The following is a 22521-nucleotide window of genomic DNA, read 5'->3' as shown; positions in this document are numbered from 1 at the left end:
TGTGATTCTGAAGGGGTAAGAACAACAAAACAAAAAAACAACAAAAAAAACAACAAAACAACAAAACAATTCAGAGAAGGATGCCTACAGAAGGTTACATTTCATCGGAGACTTGAAGTATGCTAGCGAGTCTCAGAGGTGGAAGTGAAAAAGGAAAAGTGTGCCAGGCATAGGGGCCAGACAGCCTAATGCAAACAGAAGGAAGCCTGAAATGAAATTTCCATATAAGTTTCAACACACTGGCCAGTTTAGCAGGAACAAATGAAGGGCACTAAATGTGGTATCAGTCTGCAAAGAGAGGTTGGAGCCAGATTATGATTGGCTTTAGGGAGCCACTTAAGCAGGATGGTAATACAGTCACACTCAAGCTTTTATATCAACTCAGCAACTCTGTAGAAGATAGGAGAGTAAAGCAGGGATACAAATTAGAAGCTGTCTCAATAATAGGTGTATTTAAGTGCTCACTATGTGCCAGATACTGTGATAAGGTCTGGAGATAAGAAGAAAAGCAAAACACGGTACTTGTTCTCAAGAAGTTCACATTTTAATGTGGAAAACAGCATGCAAATAAGTTTTCATACAAGATATATACAGGGCAAATTGAAAGTAATCTAACAGGTCAGGCAAGACATGATATGGGCCTAAACTAAAGCAGCAGGTATAAATGCAGAAAAGAGGCAGCTGTGTGCTGGACCTGGAGTCAGGAGACCAGAATTCAAATCCAGCCTTGAAACAGTCACTAGTTATGTCTGCTTCAGTTTCCTCATTTGTCAAACAAGGATAATAATAAGCATCTCCCTCACAGGTTGTTGTGAGGTTAAAATGAGATTTTTTTTTTTTTTTGCAAATCTTAAAGCACTAAGTAAATGCTAGTTATATAAGACAAATGTGAGAAATATTTTAGTAGTTGGCAAGACTAGATATGGAGTATGAGGAGATGAACAGTCAAAAATGACTCCAGAGTTGTGAACTTTGTTAACTAGAAGGAAAGTGATTTCTTCAACGTTAATAAGAAAGTTCTAAAGAATAGTAAAGTTTGTGGTAAAGAGAATGAGTTCTATTTTAAACATGTTAAATTTGAAATGCCTAAGGCTGACTCAGGTAGACAAGCCAACAGGCAGGTGGTGATACAGAACTGAAGCTAAAGAGAGATAAGATAATAGATTTGAAGCTACAGACCATACAGTCCAACTCCCTCACTTTACAGATAAGGAAACTGAGACCATGAGCTTAAGTGAATTTGGATTTTCCAAGGTCAAAAAGGTGGCAAAGCTAAAATCTGAACTGAAGGCCTCTGACTCCAAATCCAGGGTCCTTTCCACAGTAACTCATTGGATTTGTAGATTCAGGAGTAATCTGCATACAGATAACAATTAAACCCAATGGAACTAATCAGATCACTAGGAAAGAGACAGTGGAGAAAAGAGGGACCGAGGGACCAAAATTGATGCCTGAGGTACAGCCACAAGGATATGACTGTCCAGCAAAATAGACTGAGAAGTAGCAATATGCTAGGAGGAAACAATGTCATAAAAATCCAGCACAAAGAGTATCCAAGAAGAGAGAAAGGTCAATACTAGCAAATGTTGCAGAGAAGTCAAGAAAGCATTATGAGATTATTAGTAACTCTAAACTCCAGCTTTAATGGAATTGCTATGAGGAAAGCCCTTTTGAAAACTTAAAGTGTTGTATGTGTAAGGGCAAGCAAAGTAGGATCTTTTGCTGTTTTTGTTTTACTAAAAGTACCTCTGAATAATTTGATTAAGGAAGATCTCTCCCACCTATTGTTGGGCCTGGAAGATTTGTAGGAAGGTCCACACCTTTTGTTAATGAGGCACTGGTTCTCAAGGGATGTGATGCCCTCTGGTTCTAAAAAGCATATAAAGATTCTGAGGTGCGGTTTTATTTGGGGGCTTACAGATTGAAAGTGTTTGTTTGGAAGATGGCGGAGTGAAAGCAACGACTCACCTAAGCTCCTGGAAAAACTCCTTTGGATATTTCTGGGGGGAGAGTCTGACCAGACTTTGGAGGTGTAGAATCCAGTGGGAGACGGACTTTGACAGATTCGGAGCCCAGGCTGGACTGGAAGGTCCACGGGAGGGATCTGTTCCGCGGGGGTAAGACCCCGGCGCGCAGCGCGGTCGGCGCGGCAGGGCGGAGGTGACCCGAGGGGCCCGAGAGTGGCGGGCGAGACCAGCGGAGCAGGAGATAAGCCAGGCCGAGCCAATGATATCAGCGCAACAGCCTTTGAAATCTTCAGCCTAAAGGCGGGACTTCAGTGGGTCACTACTTGAACATCGAGGAGCTGGGATGCCGGAGTGATCAGTAAGTGCTCTCCCCTCCCCCCCATGACCGTAAGGGAACCATAAAATTCTTCCCCAGATTAATCCTGGATCAGCGGGTACAGCAGAAGGGGGCGGGTGGTCTCATAACACCAGAGGCTGGAGAGGTGGCAAAGGGGGATTCTTCCTACCGTGGTGGAGGCTATCTGGAGGGACAGACGACCCAGGGCAGAGAAAAATTCGCACTGAGACCCAAGCAAGCCTCAGCCCGGGAGACGAGCCCCAGGAGGGGCGGGAACACGCATTAGCCTCTAGGCGTGCCCCAGCCCTCCAGGGGAAAAGGGAAGACAATAGGGAAGCTGGGATCACCATCCCCCTGGACCTTGCCTTTGCCTCAGGCCAGCTGAGGAGATAGCCTGAGACCAGACCACACCTCCCACACACCTATCAAGCTAAACCCAGGGTTGATCTGGGAAACAACAACAACAAAAAAAAAGCCTGCTTTTAGCCTAGACAAACATCAACTCAACTTAAAAGATCTGTATCTTCTGACTGAAAGAACCAAAAGCTACAACACTCAGCCAACATCATGAATCGGAAAAAGCAGACGAAAAGTGAAAAAACCATAGAATCTTTCTATGGGGATAAGGACCAAAACACAAACACCAAAGAGGTCAGAGCTGAGACTGTACTTCCATCTGAAACCTCAGATGGGACTATGAATTTCTCGCAAGCACAACTAGATTACCTGGAACGTCTGAAGAAGGATATAAAAGAAAAACTGGCCAATGATTTTAAAACCATAAAAAAAGAATTCACTGATGAGAACATCAATCTGAAAAAGAAAATTGAAGAAATGGAAAAGGAAGTTCAAAAATTAACTGGAGAGAATAATTCCCTAAAAGGAAGAGTTAATCAAACGGAAAAGGAAACTCAAAACCTAATAGGGAAAATTGATCAGATGGAAAAGGAAACCCAAAACCTAACTGGGAAAATTGGTCGAATGGAAAAAGAAGTACAAAAATTAAATGGAGAAAATAGCTCCTTAAAGGGAAAAATTGGCCAGATGGAAAAGGAGATGCGAAAGCTAACTGAAGAAAACAATACGATCAAGATTAGAATTGGGCAAGTAGAAACTAATGACTCAATGAGGCAACAAGAATCAGTCAAACAAAATGTAAAGAATGAAAAGATAGAAGAAAATCTAAAATATTTAATTGGAAAAACAACTGACCTGGAAAATAGATCCAGGAGAGAAAATCTAAGAATTATTGGCCTGCCAGAAATCCATGATGAAGAAAAGAGTCTGGATAATATCTTCCAGGAAATCATCAAGGAAAACTGCCCAGAAGTACTAGACTCAGAGGGCAAAATAGTCATCGAAAGAATCCACCGTTCCCCACCGGAAAGGGATCCCAAACTCAAAACCCCAAGAAATATAGTTGCCAAATTCCAGAGCTATCAAGTGAAGGAGAAAATACTACAAGCAGCCAGAAAGAAACAATTCAAATATCAAGGACACACAGTCAGGATCACACAGGACCTTGCAGCTTCTACATTAAAAGATCGAAAGAATTGGAACCCAATATTCCGTAAGGCAAAGGAGTTGGGACTCCAACCGAGGATCAACTACCCAGCAAAGTTCAGCATAACATTTCAGGCAAGGAGAAAGTCATTCAACGAAATAAGGGATTTCCAGAGCTTCCTGACCAAAACACCAGAACTCAATAGACAATTTGATCTTCAAATGCAGGTCTCCAGAGAATCATAAAAAGGTAAACAGAGGGGAAAAAACAAAAACAAAAACTTGCAACTCAATTAGGGCAATCTGTTTACCTCCCTGTAAGGGAAGATGATACCTGTTAATCTTGAGAACTGTGCAGCTATTATGATAAAAGGGATATATGTAGAGGGAACGGGCATAAAGTAAATGATGTCATGTCAAAAATATGATTTAAGTATGAGAAGGGAATGTAATAGGAGGTGTGGAAAGGGGGAAGCAGAAAATGGCAAATTATATCACAGGAAGAAGTACAAAACCATAGTAGAGGGAAGGAGGGGAGGGAGATGAGCATTGTTTGAGAGGTACTCTCATCTGATTTGTTCAAAGGAGGGAACAATAACCTTAAGCAGATAATCCTAACTAGCTCTATAGGTAGTAGGAGGGGAAGGGGGAAGAAAGGGGAGGGTGGCTAAAAGGGAGGAAAGAAGCAATAAGAGTAAAGGGGACTAAAAGGGAGGGGGGCTAAAAGAAGGAGGGGAAGGCTGCAGGAGGAGGGGGAGAAAAGTGAATACTATTGAGGAGGGGAAGGGAGACGGGAGAGTTAAAAGCACAAATGGTGGGAAAGAGGGTGGAAGGAAATACACAGATTGTAATCATAACTGTGAATGTGAATGGGATGAACTCTCCCATAAAACGGAGACGGATAGCAGAATGGATTAAAAGCCATAATCCAACAATATGCTGCTTACAAGAAACACATTTGAAACGGGGGGATACACATAGGATAAAGGTCAAAGGATGGAGCAGAATATATTGTGCTTCAGCTCATGTAAGAAAGGCAGGAGTAGCAATCCTAATCTCAGACAAAGCAAAAGCAGAAATAGATCTAATCAAAAGGGATAAGGATGGAAACTATATCCTACTAAAAGGCACCATAGACAATGAAGCAATATCATTACTAAACATGTATGCTCCAAGTGGTATAGCATCCAGATTCTTAGAGGAGAGGTTGGGGGAGTTGAAGGAAGAAATTGATAGCAAAACTATACTAGTGGGGGACCTCAACCTCCCCCTCTCTGAACTCGATAAATCCAACCTTAAAATAAACAAGAAAGAGGTTAAGGAGGTAAATAAAACTCTGGATAAGGTAGATATGATAGATCTTTGGAGAAAATTAAATGGGAATAGAAAGGAATATACCTTTTTCTCAGCGGTACATGGAACATTTACAAAAATTGACCATGTACTAGGACATAAAAATCTCACAATCCAGTGCAGAAAGGTAGAGATAATCAATGCATCCTTTTCAGATCATAATGCATTAAAAATTACATGTAATAAAAGGTCATGGAAAGAGAAACCAAAAATCAATTGGAAACTAAATAATCTAATTCTAAAGAAGGATTGGGTTAAAGAAGAAATCATAGAAACAATCAACAACTTCATTCAAGAGAATGACAATAGTGAGACAACGTACCAAAACTTATGGGACGCTGCAAAAGCAGTTATTAGGGGAAGTTTTATATCTCTGAATGCTTACATAAATAAAATAGAGAAAGAGGAGATCAATGACTTAGGCTTGCAGTTGAAAAAGCTAGAAAAAGAACAAATTGAAAATCCCCAAGTAAATACCAAATTAGAAATACTGAAAACCAAAGGAGAGATTAATAAAATTGAAATAAAGAAAACTATTGAATTAATAAATAAAACCAATAGTTGGTTTTATGAAAAAACTAATAAAATTGATAAACCTTTGGTTAATCTGATCAAAAAAAAGAAAGAAGAAAACCAAATTACTAACATTAAAAATGAAAGGGGTGAACTCACCTCCAATGAGGAGGAAATTAAAACAATAATTAGAAACTACTTTGCCCAACTTTATGCCCACAAATTCGACAATCTAAACGAGATGGATGAATATTTTAAAAAATACAAATTGCCCAGATTAACAGAAGAGGAAGTTGAATACTTAAACAACCCCATCTCAGAAAAAGAAATTGAACAAGCCATCAATGAACTCCCTAGGAAAAAATCTCCAGGGCCAGATGGATTCACAAGTGAATTCTATCAAACATTTAAAGAACAGTTAATTCCAATACTACATACACTATTCTTGAAAATTGGGGAAGAAGGAGTCCTCCCAAATTCTTTCTATGATACAAATATGGTCTTGATACCCAAACCAGGAAGAGACAAAACAGAGAAAGAAAATTATAGACCAATTTCCCTAATGAATATAGATGCAAAAATTTTAAATAAGATTTTAGCAAAACGAATACAGCATCTTATCACGAGATTAATACATTATGATCAGGTAGGATTCATACCAGGACTACAGGGCTGGTTCAATATTAGGAAAACTATTAGCATTATCGACCACATCAACAACAAAGCTAACAAAAACCACATGATTATCTCAATAGATGCAGAAAAAGCTTTTGACAAAATACAACATCCATTCCTACTAAAAACATTGGAGAACGTAGGAATAAAGGGAACTTTCCACAAAATAATAAGCAGTATCTATCTAAAACCTTCAGCAAGCATTATATGCAATGGGGATAAGCTAGATGCATTCCCAATAAGATCAGGGGTGAAACAAGGTTGTCCATTATCACCACTATTATTCAATATGGTACTAGAAATGTTAGCTGTAGCAATTAGACAAGATAAAGATATTCAAGGAATTAGAATAGCCAAAGAAGAAACTAAGTTATCACTCTTTGCAGATGATATGATGATTTACCTAGAGAATCCCAGAGATTCAAGTAAAAAATTACTTGAATTAATAAACAACTTTGGCAAAGTTGCAGGGTACAAAATAAACCCACACAAATCCTCTGCATTCCTATATATTAGCAACAAAGTTCAACAGCAAGAGATAGAAAGAGAAATCCCATTTAAAGTTAGGGTAGACAGTATAAAATACTTAGGAGTCTACCTGCCAAAACAAACCCAGGGACTATATGAACACAATTACAAGACACTTTTTGCACAAATAAAGTCAGATTTAAGTAAGTGGAAAAACATTAGTTGCTCATGGGTAGGCCGTGCTAATATAATAAAAATGACAATTCTACCCAAATTAATATACTTATTTAGTGCCATACCAATTAAACTATCAGACAATTACTTTCTAGAGCTGGATAAAATAATATCAAAATTCATTTGGAAAAACAAAAGGTCCAGAATATCAAAGGGACTAATGAAAAGAAATGCTTGGGAAGGTGGCCTAGCGCTACCAGACCTTAAACTGTACTATAAAGCAGCAATTATCAAAACCACTTGGTATTGGCTAAGAAACAGAGAGGTAGACAAGTGGAATAGACTTGGCACTCAAGATGCAGTAGGCAAGGAATATAGCAACCTTCTGTTTGATAAACCCAAGGACCCCAGCTTCTGGGATAAGAACTCATTGTTTGACAAAAATTGCTGGGAAAACTGGATAACAGTGTGGCGGAAATTAGGCATAGACCCATACCTGACACCGTACACAAGAATAAAGTCCAAATGGGTACATGATTTAGGTATAAAGATTGATACCATGAACAAACTGGAGAAGCAAGGAATAGTGTATTTATCAGATCTATGGAGAAGGGAAGAATTCTTTACTAAAGGAGAGATAGAATGCATTATGAAATGCAAAATGGATAACTTTGAGTACATTAAACTGAGAAGTTTTTGCACAACCAAACCCAATGCAACCAAAATCCGGAGGGATGTAGTAAATTGGGAAAAAATTTTTACAGCTAAGCTCGGGGATAAAGGCCTCATTTCTAGAATATATAGAGAACTGACCCAAATGTATAATCATACAAGTCATTCCCCAATTGATAAATGGTCAAAGGATATGAACAGGCAATTTTCAGAGGAAGAAATTAAAGCTATCTATAATCATATGAAAAAATGCTCTAAATCACTATTGATTAGAGAGATGCAAATCAAAACAACTCTGAGGTACCACATCACACCTATAAGATTGGCAAACATGACAGAACAAGAAAATGATAAATGCTGGAGAGGATGTGGGAGAGTTGGAACACTAATTCATTGTTGGTGGAGCTGTGAGCGCATCCAACCATTCTGGAGAGCAATTTGGAACTATGCCCAAAGGGCTACAAAAATGTGCATACCCTTTGACCCAGCAATATCGCTACTAGGACTATATCCCCAAGAGATCATAAAAATGGGAAAGGGTCCCACATGTACAAAAATATTTATAGCAGCACTCTATGTAGTTGCCAAAAACTGGAAGCCAGGGGGATGTCCATCAATTGGGGAATGGCTGAATAAATTATGGTATATGAATGTAATGGAGTACTATTGTGCCATAAGAAATGATGAACAAGAAGACTTCAGAGAGGCCTGGAAGGACTTATATGACCTGATGCTGAGTGAAAGGAGCAGAACCAGGAGAACTTTATGCACAGCAACAACCACAGTGTGTGAGAGTTTTTTCTGGTAGACTTAGATTTTTGTAATAACACAAGAACTTCTGAAAAAAAAAAAAAAATCCCAATGGTGGACCTCAAGGCAAAATGCCTTTCACACTCAGAGAGAGAAATATGGAAGTCACTCACATAATGTAGCAGATCATGTTTGTGTATGTGTATCTGTTTGTGTATCATGTTCTGATTTGTTATACGGATTCTTTCATTTATCTTAGTCTGACTACATAGCATGACTATAGTGAAAATATACTCAATAGGAAAGTATATGTAGAATCTATACAGAATTGTATGCAGTCGTGGGGAGGGAGGGAGGTAGTGGGGGGTGGGTGGGGAGGGATAAAATCGCAATTGTATGGCAGTGATTGTTAAACATTAAAAAAATTAAAAAATTAAAAAAAAAAATAAATAAAAAAAATAAAAAAAAGAAAGTGTTTGTTTGGCCAGACCAGGACTCTGGACAGCTGCTAAGGAGCCCCTCCCCCTTTGAAAATCCAGATGTTGGTGCCTATGGTTAGCCTATAGGTTATGGACCTATTTGTTGAATTGTGATTATGCTCCAACAGAGGAAGCCATGTCTGTAGATCTTGGATTTCTCTGTTATTTTCTCTGAAGTTCAGGGTGCTGACTTTTTCCCGTAAACTAACTGAATGATATACATGCTTGATTAACATGACTGTTAACTCCTCAAAAGTTGCTTTTCATTTTAAAGAAGTAGATCAAAGAACCTGTGATAGCAGGCCCCTCTGTATATGTCGGGGTTCTTACTGTTACAATATGTCAGTTATTATCATTATCATTGTTTACTCAACATTTTCCCCTACTATACATATACCTCCATGAGGGAAGGGACAATTTTATATTGAACTTTGTGTCTTATCCAAAAGCTAGTAATAGTGTTATACACAATGACTGATTTAAAAATATTTGCTGAACTGAAATGGCTAGAATTGCATACAATATTTTAATTAGCCTCCTTTTTACAGAAGGACTAAAAGAAACACAATATGCAAAGACTTTCTTTGTTTTAAAGACAACCATGTGGAATTCAAAATACATTTTCAAATTAGTCATAAATGCTGACTGTTCCCAATGTAATGCAAAATCCCCTAATATCTCAGATACTTATGAGGCTGTGTGATGCTAGGCAAAGTCACTTAACCCTGTTTGCCTCAGTTTCCTTGTCTGGAAAATGAGCTGGTCAAGGGCAAATGACTCCTGTACCTTTGCCAAAAAAATCCCCAAATTGTGTCAAGAAGAATCAGAGACAACTAAAATAACTGAACAAAAACAAAAACAAATGTGGGAACTGCCCTGAATTAACACCTAATGTCTGATCCCATAAAAACTAAAATAAGAAGTGTAAATGTTAATTTTATTATAGATCCCAAATATTTCTATTCAACAAACATTAATGTTAGTCTTATTATAAATCCACAGACCTTAGGAAAAAAAATCCAAAATGGTAAAAGAATATTTCTAAAAGGCATTTATGACCAATAGAATTAAACAATTCTAGTAGTATATTCATATAATGTAGATAGTCAGAAAATGAAAGGATCTATTTAAGAACAAATTTAACAGTAATATGTCTTTTTTCAACTTTTTCCAAACTAGTATTTTACTAGTTTCCAAAAACTTCATCAAATTATCTTACTAATTAGTCACATCATCAACAATTATGATTTTTAAAATAAATTTTAAAACAAACATAAGAACAGTAGTGTCTACTAGGATTAAAAACATTAAGACAAAGATTATGGCTGAACATCAGACTTGCTAGGTTTGTTTTTTATTTGCTTTGACAAGTATATTTTAATCTTCAAAATGCAGCAGAATAGTTCAGAAAGTACCACTAAGTGTGAAGCAATATATTTTGAAAGACTAATTATACCTTAATCAAATCTTTCACAGAAACACTATACTATAAATCTTTGCTGAGAAGTAGAGATGAAACCAACACATTTCTTGTGAAAATCAGAAGTGTTATTGAAGAAAAGATTAAAATATTCTACTGCATATGATCAACAATAATTCCCACCTAACTTTATGCCCAAATGAAAGGAGCATATGTTATAAAATTAAGTGGGAGAAAGGAGTAACTCACTAAAACCCTATTGGTGGAGCCATGAATTGTTTGAACCACTACGAAAAACAATTCGGAGTAATGCTAATAAAATCACTACCTCTCATTCAGAAAGTACATGTACTATGGTATACTTCAAGGAGAACAAAAACTGTATGTTCACTACTATGCATATATACTGCCATCAAAAACAGGGAAATAAATTTTTTCATAGAGCTAATAACTAAAAGAAAGCTGGGTACCTATAAATTAAGGAATGTTTAGACAAAATGTGGTATATGAATATATGAAAACATTATTATGCTATAAGAAATGAAGATTTCAGAAAAAACTTGGGAAGAGTGGTATGAACACAGAGCAGAGCAAAAAACCAGGAGAATAATTCACAGAATGACCACAATAACATAAAGGAAAAACCATCATCAATACATCTACCTTCCTATTGGTATTACCTATTTTTTTTAAAGGTAGCATACATACAAAGATTAAAATATCTAGAGACCTGGTTAAAGCATGGTTAACTGAGGCTGTGGAGGATATTAAATATTTAGAGATTTTACAAGATAGGCATTAAGAACAAATAACTAACAAAGTTAAGATTTGTAGAATAAGAAAAGCAGTGAAGATTCAAACAGCAAAGTGTGTTGTTGTCAGGTGACTATGAAGATGATTTAAACCCTCAGATTCTTTCAGCCCTGTGTTCAGGGCACCCAATGAGATACATTAAAAATTTGCCAAATGCAATTAAACAAGGTACAAACATTTTCAAAAACTTTCAAGCTATATGTGTACAAATCCAAAGCAAAGTTCTAAAAGGAGGTTCTGACCATCTTTCCCCAATTTTCCAGCTCCCTTTTGTGTATCATCTTCCTCTTTGAGTAAGTCAATAAGCATTTATTAAACATCTATCCTGTGCCAGGCCCTGTAGTAAGCATTTGGGGATACAAAGATAGGCAAGGAGCCCTCAGAGCTCACAATCTAATGGGGGAAACAAGAAAACTTATATATAAACAAACTATACACAGGATAATTAGGAAATAATTAACTGAAGCAAGGAACAAGGATTAAGAGGGACTGGGAAAAGCTTCCACTAGATATGGGATTTTACTTGAGACTTAAAGGAAGTCAGGGTAACTTGGAGGAAGAGATGAAGAGGGAGAGCATTCGAGGAAGGGGGTGAGCCAGAGCAAATGCCCAGCACCAAGAGATATAAAGTCGTGTTCATGGAACAGCAAGGAGTCCAATATCACTGGATTAAAGAGTGTATGTGTTGTGGGGAAAGAGGGGAGGAGGAATGAAAGAGTAAGAAGACTAAAAAGGTTGCAGGACAGAATTGGTTATGAAGGGCTTTGAACGCCAACCAGAGGATTTTGTGTTAAATCCGGGGGTAGCAGGATCAAAGACAATAGATGGTAGGAAGTGATCCAAGGCTAAAGCTTGGCAGGGTGCAACTATTGATATGATAAGAGAGTCAGGGACTCAAGAAGAAGATTTCGAGTAGAACTGAACTGGTTCACCAAAGGGTCAAGATGGAGAAAAAAAGCAGAAGGCATAGTCTGGAGGTGATGATGGCCTGGGAAAGAATGGAAGGGTCCAGGGATTAAATGTCACAGTGTGGACAAAGAGTAGGGTTTGGTAATGGAAGCCAAAAGGAAAGGTAGAAAAGCATAGATTATGGCTAGATAAAGGGATTTCTGAATTAAAATGTTGCTCCTTATGGGCACAGGCTGTCAGTCCTTCTGCTTATATTTGTATCTCCTATGTATGGAACATAGTAAGTGTTTAATTAATTCTAGTTGGAGACTTGTCTGAATTTACCAACCCCATCTTTGACAGGAAAAGTAAAATAATCAAGAGATTGTGAATAAAAACCAGATAATAAGGAAAACCTAGGGGACCTCTGAAAATTAAATATCTGCTGCTGGGTATATTCTTGAAACAAATAATACTATAGATATATATACACAAATGTATGTATTGTGCATATACGTATATATGTGCAAATATATATAATACACATATATTTATTAGCACGCTTTTTACGAAAAGGAATTTCGAATTCTTAAAACTCCTTACCTGAATAAATTTGTTAGTATAATCACAGTCAAGTTGTAGAGTTCTGAGATCCACTTCTTCAAAGTAGCTTGGTAATTGAACTTCAGGAACTCCATTGACTTCCTTTATTAGGTGAAGGGGCATATTTGCATTTAAAATCAACTCCAATTAGATTACTTGATTGCTAGTATTTGTCTGAGGGCACAAAAACCAATATATAACAGAAGTAAACTGCCATTATTACCAAGTTTAGAAGTTACTATAAATTACAGAAAGCTAAAACTACAAATTGGGGTTCTAATACTGATTTTCCTGTCCGGCTTGCACGGTCCCATTCCCTTTACAGACACCTACGTCCCTTAGCACTTTCTGTGGTTGTCACATATGTTGTTAAGCATATTATGACCTCAACTTCTAATTTGTTTTTTTCTAAAGTGACAGCCCCCTTGAATACAAGAATTATAACAAGCTTCTTCATAACAATAACTTTTTTTTCAAATAGGGCTTTTGAGGTTTACAAAGGTTTTACATAAACTTACTTGAAACTCAGAACACTGAAAAGGTAAGTTCTGTTTCACTTTACAGTTAAGGAAACTAAGGCTCTAAAAGGTTAAATCATTCACACATCTATGGTTACATGGATAGTAAGTGGTAGAGGCAAGAACTGAAATAAGATCTCTCTCCATTTAGTACTAAACATTACTACACTATACAGTCTCATCCATGGCACTATTACACAAAGTAGGTAGTCAATAAATTTACAGGCTCTCCAACTGCAGATCTGGAACATACTTTAGAGGTCATCTAATCAAACACTTCCATTTCCTAAGAGAATGAATAAGAAAAGATAAGTGGCTTGTCCAAGCTAAGCTGGCTAGCACTGGGATTGGAACTTAGTTCTTCTGAATTCCAGTTCAGAATACTTTCTACTACATTATGAGTAAGTGTTATATAAATGTTAGCTAGTAGTAGCAGTAGCAGCAGTAGTAGTAGTAGCAGAAGTAGTAATAATAGCACCTTGCTCCCAGAGTTGTTGCTAGGATAAGACTAAATTTGAGACATCTAATGTTGCTCTAGGCCTCCATCACTTATTACCTGTGTGAAGTCATTTAACCAGCCTCTGGATCTAATTTTTCTCATCTATAATATGTGCGTGAAAGAGACGTTAGGCTAGACAGCCTCTGAAGCCCCTCGCAGCACCCCCAATATAAAATCCTGTTTGGCTTTTAAAGTCCTTCATAAGCCCCTTCCTCCCTTCTGGCACCCCACGCCACCAGGAGTACTGAGTATTCAAAGACACGGACCTCTCTAGGGTCCCGCCCCCAAAGGGCATGCCAGCGTTTTCATTGGCTGCCCGCCCCGCCTGTCTCGGTTCTCTTCCTCCTCCCCTCCAGCTCCCGGCTCCTTTTTAAGGCCCACCTTCCGCCAGAAGATCTTTACGGTAAACTTAGCGCCTTCCCCACCTCCAATTTCATCATTTACGTAGCTTGTTTGTACACAGTCGCCTGCATTTTGTTTCCACCACTAGAAGGCGAGCTCCTCGTGGGCAGGGGGGCTGTTTTTTTTTCCCTTTCCCTGGCTCCTCCTCGCCTGGCACACAGTAGGCGCTTAATAAACGCTAGCCGACCGGTGCTAAGATCTTAGCTGTGCGGCCCGGCTGCCTCGGAGACTTTATCTTGCTCCTCTGTACAGTGGACGGAAGCACTGGCACCTACCCCTCCAAGCCCAGGGAGGAAGGCGCTTTATAAAACGTACGTCTCCGCTGAAATGTGCGGGGCTGTGAGGGATGACAGTCACAATGGTGGGGCTGGAACTGTAACGGATAACTTCCGCAAGCTAAGTCGAAGCCAAAACCATGCAGATGCAGTGGCAACGCTTTTAGGAAACTACTGGCTCCTGACCCGCTTCTCTTCTTCTCTACAATCCCACCTTCGACCACCACCCCTGCCCCGCGCCCTCACGCTAGGGAGGAGCTGCCACTCCGCCAAGCACGAAAATCAACTCACCCGCGCGGCCGCCCACAAAATCCGGAAGTGCGGAGGACGCTACGCTACATCGCGGCGTTAAATTCGTATTGCTCATGCGCCGCCGCCTGCGCTTGCGCACTGGTGGAAAGGACGCTACTTCCTGCTTCTTCCTTTCTGGCAAATTTGCCCTGTTGCTTACCGTGACGAAGGGAAATTGAGGTACGTTTAAACGAAGTTGAGTTTACTGTGTGAACGTCGCTTCCCTGAGAGTTTGTGCTATAGGATCTTACGGCCAGAAGAATCCTACTCCATCCCTTATTTTACAGAGAAGTAAACTGAGTCCCAGAAAGTCGTATACTCCCAGTCCACACCCCTTATTTTACAGGTAACTGTGACCCATAAGAGTTAAAGTGAGGTCGGCTACTCCACCCTGCACCTTTTATTTTTTGTTGTTCTTAATCGTTTCAGTCGTAAGGGAGTCAGAAAGACCTGAGTTCAAATCCACACTCAGACACTTACCGGCTGTGTGACTCTGGGAAAGTCACTTAAACCTTTCAGCCTCAGTTTCCTCATCTGTAAAATGAGGATATAACATCACCTACTTCGGTGGGTTGTTGTGAGGCTCAGATGAGATGACAGAAAAGAGCTTAACAAACCTTAAAGTCTACAGATATGATAACAACAAGGCTATGATTGTTAACGTTGCAAATCATTTGTTCAATAAATCTGACCAGGTGTGTTGGTGTGACAAATTATTGCTTTATATTCTCTATTTATACGTGTGAAGAATCATGGTCAGAGCTGGCAGAGACCTTGGAAATTATCAAGGTTTGCCTGCCAGTCATTGGATCCATTCATGAGGATCCCCTCACTCAAATCAGTGAGAGATCTGATATCCAATTTCTGTCTTTGTCCATTATATATTTTATATAAATGTGTATAAATATAAAATATTACACAATACGTATACATGTCCGTTATTTATATTATATATATATATATATATATCACAAAGCAGTTTTGAAAGATGTGCTGTGACAGAAAAGCAATAGAAATATACATGTGAAAACGTGAACACTAATGAAAAATGTTTGTGTATGATAAGGACCCGTGGACATTGAATATGTAGTAACTTGTTTACATATCTTAAAGCTTGCCTTCCTGTGTTTTTCAGTCATGTCCAATTCTTTGTGTTCCCAGTTGGGATTTTCTTGGTAAAGAAACTGGAGTGGTTTGCCATTTCCTTCTCCAACTCATTTTCCAGATGAGGAAACTGACAAACAGGGTGAAGTGACTTGCCCAGGTTCACACAGCTAAGAGGACTGATTTCAACTCAGTTCTTCCTGACTCCAGGCCACTGCACCACCTAGCTGTCCTTTACCTTTCTAAGGAGTTCATCAAAACCCTCTTTGATAAGTATTCATTGAATGAGTGAGAATGCTAGAGGACCTTAGCCTGAAAGGGGCAAGGTCCCCCACTGCATCCTGGGCCATCTCCTGTTATTCTGATGAATATCAGGCCACTGGACCCAGATGGCTCAGGAGGAGAAAGTGAGGTTGGTGACCTTGCCCAGCCCTTCCTCACTCAAATCAAAGTCAGCTGCAAGTCATGTCATCATCTTGATGTCATGGTCCTCTTCCAGAATGAAGGACAAACACAACAACAACAATTAGGTAAAGTATTAGTGTTCCTTTTTTATAGATGAGAAAGCTGAGTTTCAGAGGGATTAAATAGTTTACCCCACTCTCACACAGTAAGTAGTGGAACAGAAATTTCAGAGTTCTCACCCAAATTCCACCTTTTCCACTCCAGTTCCTTATCTCTCTAATAATGTTGATTTGTTAATCAGGTGTTTTGTAAGCAAAATGATTCTAAAAAGTCATCCTTCTAATTAATCTTCCAAAGACATTCTGAAAGAGCTTCTTGAGCTTTTCAAGAACTGTATATATTTTGAGAGGAGTAAAGAAAGATTTGAGTGGCATCTTTAATGCTCATGAATAACCAGTTTACAGTGTCCAGTGCCCTGCCAAAGGAGTGAGCTCAAGACTTCTTTTTGCTCATTCCTGTAGATATTAACTTTTGCCCTAACCCATGAAGTATATGAATGATTGAAAAAGAATTCTGGACCTGTTGAGACTAAAAGGGACTTGGTGGGGTACAGAGTTCTATAGGGGATATTACAAATCCTGAGGGATGATTTAAACTCTATAACCAAGGAATAGAATGGATTGAGAGGGAGCCAAAGAAAAGCCCTAGGAAATCTCTTTTTTTTTTTCTGTAGAAAGGGATGGCTAATAATTAGCTTGAATTGAATTATAAAATTAATAACTGAGAAAACATGATATTATTAGAAATATAATAAATCCTTAATGATTATTTCCTAAATCTTCCTTAAAATCAATTGAAGTGGACTTACTAATGAACATTTGTATGGACTGAAAACTAGCGGATACATTGTTTTATATCAAGTTGGAAGGAAAGGACGTTTTCTGAATTGGTAGTAAGATACATTTACTAACTTTACTATCAATTTGAAAAATATATAAGCCTTTCATCATTTTTAAAGATCAGAATTATGGACAACATTTAGCACAAAGATTGTAAAGCCTCTACTGATAACATGTCCAACATAAATTCTCTGATTTAGTTGATAGACAAGTAGGCAACAAACACAGTGTGGTAGGAGAGCCCTGGGCTGGGACAAGGGTTCAGCATCAGAGTTCTCTCAGTTCATCTACCTATACTATTTGTCAGACAATGAGCAAATTTTCTAGCTTCTCTGGGTTATAGTTCCTCTATAAAATAGTTGAATTAGATGTAAGTTTCCTTACAGCTTTAGATTTATGATCCTAGTAGACAACATACAAATATATCCAAAGAGAAAAAGATTGTAATATTTTTGTATATGTCAGTGCTGTGTCTTTAGTATTAATGAATGAATGAATTGAATGAAAAAAATGGTTATTGTTTACTATATGATAACCAGGGCAGGTAAGTGGCATAGTAAATTGAGGGCCTGGTATGGAGTCACAGAGTCAGTAAGAACTGAGCTCAGATTTGGACTCAGAAAGTAGCTGTGTGACCCTGGGCAAATCACTCAACCCTGTTTACCTTAAATGACAAACCACTCTTGTGTCTTTGCCAGAAAAACCCCAAATGAGCTCATGAAGCATCTGACAGGACTAAACCATGACAATATGCTATGCACTAGGGACAGAAATATAAAAGGCAAATAGGCTTTGCCCTCATTAAATGTGCATTTTAATAGGAAATATCACACTTAAAGAGGCCTGGTAGCCTAAGAGGGGTTTTTGAGTTTGGGAAGTCTGGAAGATGTTAAGTGGAGGCCTCAGGGAGTTGATTGACACATCTCCTCCAAAAGCAGTGGCATTTCTGATTACTGTACCTATGATGTAATTCTTCAAAAAAAGAAACTATGTAGTCCAAATTGTGAGATCTTTTACTCTTGGGGCAGAGTTTTAAAGTATAATAGCTGTTTACATGAATTCAGAAATTTTAAATTTCTGACTTGCAGGAGCCACATATCAATTTCTGTTTGTATTGTTCTCAATGCATTTCACATGGGCACTAAAGAAATCTTTGAATAAATGATGAGTTTTGTGTTTTAGTTTATAGAGTTTTGTGTCTTTAAGTCTTTGTTCTGCTGTAAATTAGCTCATGAGCATCACCAGGTAGGAAATCAATGTGGCAAGTGCCAATATGATCTTTTAGGAACGTTATAAAACTTTATGGAAAGTATATTAAAACACAGCAAGTCCCATCAACTTCAGCAGCTTAGGATCAGCAGTTAGAGATTTGTGTGAGTTTGTATCCATATTTTCTTCTTCTGTGTGAGTGTTAGATTTGCTGAGAACCAGAGATAATGGTGTTTGCCTTCCTGTGAGTCTGGCTTTGGCTTCTTTCATCAGTAAGTACACCTCCACATTCATATCTTCCTCAACCTTAGCAATTTCCTGAGTGAGCTGAAATCTTTGTAGACAGCTTTTTTTTTTATTTAAAGGCAATTCCTCAAGTGACTATTCTTAAACTTGATTTCATTCTGGAGCTTGAGGTATTCTGCTTTTATGAAGTGCTGTATTACTAACCTACCTGTTTAATATTATACTAGAAGTATAGAGAGATTAAAAGAAATATGTTATTCCGTACTCAAAATTACAATCTGGATGGGAAGACAAGTAAAAACATAAAACAACTTGAGAATGGTAATAGCATTCATATTAATACTTTAAGGTTTGCGAAGCTCTTTACAAGTCCTGTCCTTTAGACTTGTTCCTCACAACAGCCTTTGGAGGCAGGGGCTATTATTACACCCAATTTATAGGTGAGGGAAATGAGGCTTAGAGAATAAGTGACTTGCACAAAGTCACACTTGTAAGTGTCTAATGCAGGACTTCAACTGAGGTCTTCCCAACTCTAATACTTCACCTATCACCTGCTTTAATATTATCCAACTTGGGTTTAAAATTGCCCAACTTCCTGTTTCAATAAACTATTAAATGTGAAATGTACATATTTAATTACATTTAGGGAAAGGCAGACACCGATACATACAATAAGAATTACATTCTTACCTTATAAACAAAGCAATTCAGATTACTGAGTACTTCCTTTTTATAAAGCATTATTAGGTATTACATGGGAGAAATACCCTGTGCAATAATTTTTAAACATTGAACAACTGAGGCATAGAAAATTGTTGTTTGCTCTTTACCTTGGATGGCTAAAGTCACAGTTCAGTCATTGTATAAACAAGTTAACTTGATCACAGACTGCCAGCTGTCACAAGAGGGAGTGAGCAAGACTGGTTAGATCAGTGCAAACCTGTCACCATTGATGGGAAAAAGAACTCAGCCTTGTGCTATTTAACATTTTTATCAATGCCTTGAATGAAGGAATAGATGACATGCTTATCAAATTTGTAGATGACACAAAGCTGACAAGAATAGCTAACACATTGGATGACAGCATCTATTTAAAAATGACAGACTAGAATGCTGGGCCAAATAGAAGAAGATGAAACTTAATGCAGATGAAACTTAATGTGAAGTCTTAGACATGTTCAGAATTCAACTTCTTAAGTTCAAATGAGGAAAGCAGTTTATCAGAAAAAAAATTGATATGGGAGTGTTGTGTTGGGTAGACTATAAGGTCTATATAACAACTGGAATATGGCCATGCAATATTGCCAATGCCTCTAACTTTAGTGCAGTTATTCTACATTAAGGAAGACACTGTCTAGGACTAAAGAGCTTCCTTTGTCCTTCTACTCTGCTCTGGTCAGCCCATATCTGAAATGCCTTTTTCAGTTTGGGTGCCACATTTTTTCAGAATGCTAAACTGAGCATAAGCAAGATGATGAAAGTTCTCAAAATCATGTAATTTGTAGATTGACGGACAGAACCTGGGGAGGTTAACTTGGAGATGAAAAGATTTGAGGGATGTAAAAGCTGTCTTCAAATATTTGAATGCCTGTCAGTGTAGAACATATTAGACTAATTCTTAGTCCCAGAGAACAGAGGTAGAAACAATGGATAACTAGTAAAAAGGCAAATTTAGGCTTGATGTAAAGAAAAACCTCCTAATAGTAGATACATCTATAGGCACAATCGGTTTCGCTCTCCCTGTAGGTCTTCAAACAAAGACTGGATGACAATTTTTCAGATATGATCTGGAAGAGATTCTTGTTCAAGTATTGGTTGGACTTGTTGCTTGAAATTTCTCCTGGTGTTGTGATTCTGTTATTCTAAATTTTAAAAACATTCTATACGTGAAGGGTCAATAATACTATCTTCATCTAGGGAGGAAAATACACTTGTATGAAAAAAACACTTCTGATTGAATTCATTTATTTTAGGGTTGTTTCTGCCCCAAACCTCCCACAATGCTCACAACTTTGTGTCTTTCTGACAGATTAGAATGTACAATATAGTCAGGCAAAATAATACTGCAGTTTTAGATTTCTAATTAATTGTCCTGAGGGAAAGGAATATTTTTATGTCCTTGAATCACCTTTCTCTCTGTGTATTTGCTTTCAAGAATATATAAGGTCCTGGAGGGCAGGGACTATTACAGTGTTACATATAGTGGGTGCTTGATAAATGCTGGCTTGAATTGGAAATTATTTTAGTACATATTTGGAAACAGTAGTTATGAAAAGTAAATAGAGTGTGTATCATGAGTTTTAACTATTGAAGTAGGTACCAGTGATTGTAAGAACCTTAAATCCACATTCTGTGCTTGCAAGGCATTTCTTCTGTATTATAAACAACCGGTTCTAACTTTGGACATGTAGATCATGAGCTGTCCACTGGCAACCCTCATTTTACATAATTCATGTTATCAATATAGCCTCTCTTACACTTTCAAGCAAATGCTAGAATCACAGAACATTAAAATAAGTGCCTTACAGATCGTATGATTCAGCTCCCTCTTTTTATAGATGAGCAAGTCAAGGCCTTGAGAATGTTTTTCCAAAATCACACAGCTAGTTGGTGGCATATGTGGAATTTGAGTTTCCTGACTCTCAGCCCGGTTTTCATTCCATATCACTACTTTATTTGTTTTAAGCATCTCAGCAAAACCTTCATCTAGGCTTCCTTAATACTGACATTTAGTTGGTGAAAGTTCTTCTCCAGTGGACTTCAGAGAATACAGAGACAGACAACTGAAAATCCTCAATTCAAGTTCTTTGACCCAACCTAGCAGAGAGTCAACCAGTAAAGCTTTTTTGAACACCACATGCCTGGTACTGTGATAATAACTAGAGATACAAAGAAAGGTAAAAACATAGTCTCTGTCCTCAGGGATGTCACATTCTAATAGGAGATGTTCAGAGTAGAGGCACAAAATGACTAGAGAGGCAGTCGTTGAGAGTTTGGAAGAGGAGAGTTTTTTCTTTTGGCTTCCAGCTACGAGAAAGGGCATATAAACTTCTAGGCCCTGTTCAAAGAAAAGTTATGAGAGGGAGAAAAAAGATTCTGGGAAGTGGACATGGAGGGAAAAGGACCCACATGTACAAAAATATTTATAGCAGCTCTTTTTTTTTGTAGTAGCAAAGAATTGGAAATTGAGAGGATGCCCATCAGTTGAGGAATAGCTGAACAAGTTATGTTATGTGAATGTGATGGAATACTATTATTCCATAAGAAATGATGAGCAGGGGGATTTCAGAAAAGCTGGAAAGACTTAGATGAACTGATGCTGAGTGAAGTGAGCCAAACCAGGAGATCGTTGCACACAGTAACAGCAACGTTGTGTAATGGCCAGCTTTGATAGACTTAGTTCTGCTAAGCAGTGTAATGATTTAAGATCATTCCAAAAGACTAGAAAGTGCACATCCAGAGAAAGAAATATGGAGTCTGAATCAGATCAAAGCATAGGACTTCTTTTTCTTTTTCTTTCTTGCAGTTTTTCCTTTGGTTCTGATTCTTCTTTACAACATGACTTATATGGAAATGTTTAATATGATTGTAAATATATACCTATATCAAATTATATGCTATCTTTGGGAGGGGGTAGGGAAGAAGGGGGAAAAATAGAACTCAAAATGTTATGAATGTTGAAAACTAAAAATAAATAAATTTTTATAAAAGAAAATAGAAAAAAGAAAAGAAGAAGAAAAAAAAGAAATGGTCGTGTAAAGTAACTTATTTTCAGATTGCTTTACTAAAGACTTTGAGGAATTTCTCCTTGGGGGAGATCCGAGACTCTGTGGTTGAGCTGAACTTTTTTAGTCCCAGGGGTAGAGCTCATTCATTCTGTATATTGCCTGGCATATTCTATTCTGTGTAACTTCGCTGATGTCTGTTTGCTTTTGGCTTAGATCAGTGGGTTTGTACCCTATTCACTACTGTGATGGTCTTTGGCAACTAGCATTTGGTGGAAAGGGAGGCAAAGCTTCAGAAATAACTTGGTATATCCCTCTCCTCTCCGCCCCCCC

The 22521-nt window shown here is 38.0% G+C and overlaps 1 protein-coding gene across 3 annotated transcripts in view; it reads right to left on the bottom strand.

The window, feature by feature from the left end:
• POT1 (protection of telomeres 1) overlaps window positions 1-14689 on the bottom strand; it is a 115686-nt gene extending 100997 nt beyond the window's left edge. Inside the window, exons 1-2 of one of the 3 annotated variants that reach the window (XM_072652840.1) lie at window positions 14601-14689; window positions 12616-12789 (exon numbers count right to left, since the gene is read on the bottom strand). In XM_072652840.1, the coding sequence (XP_072508941.1) occupies window positions 12616-12738 (123 nt within the window). In that variant the 5' untranslated portion in view covers window positions 12739-12789; window positions 14601-14689. Of the gene's footprint in view, window positions 1-12615; window positions 12790-13689; window positions 13893-14013 lie in introns of those variants that run through there. The other 2 variants (XM_072652841.1, XM_072652842.1) reach the window with 2 other exon arrangements.
• Window positions 14690-22521: the final 7832 nt, after the last annotated feature.

This window comes from Notamacropus eugenii, chromosome 3, assembly GCF_028372415.1.
Source record: "Notamacropus eugenii isolate mMacEug1 chromosome 3, mMacEug1.pri_v2, whole genome shotgun sequence".
Taxonomy (NCBI): Eukaryota; Metazoa; Chordata; class Mammalia; order Diprotodontia; family Macropodidae; genus Notamacropus; species Notamacropus eugenii.
Note: the sequence above shows the minus strand (reverse complement) of the source record. Positions and strands in the feature narration are given on the sequence as shown.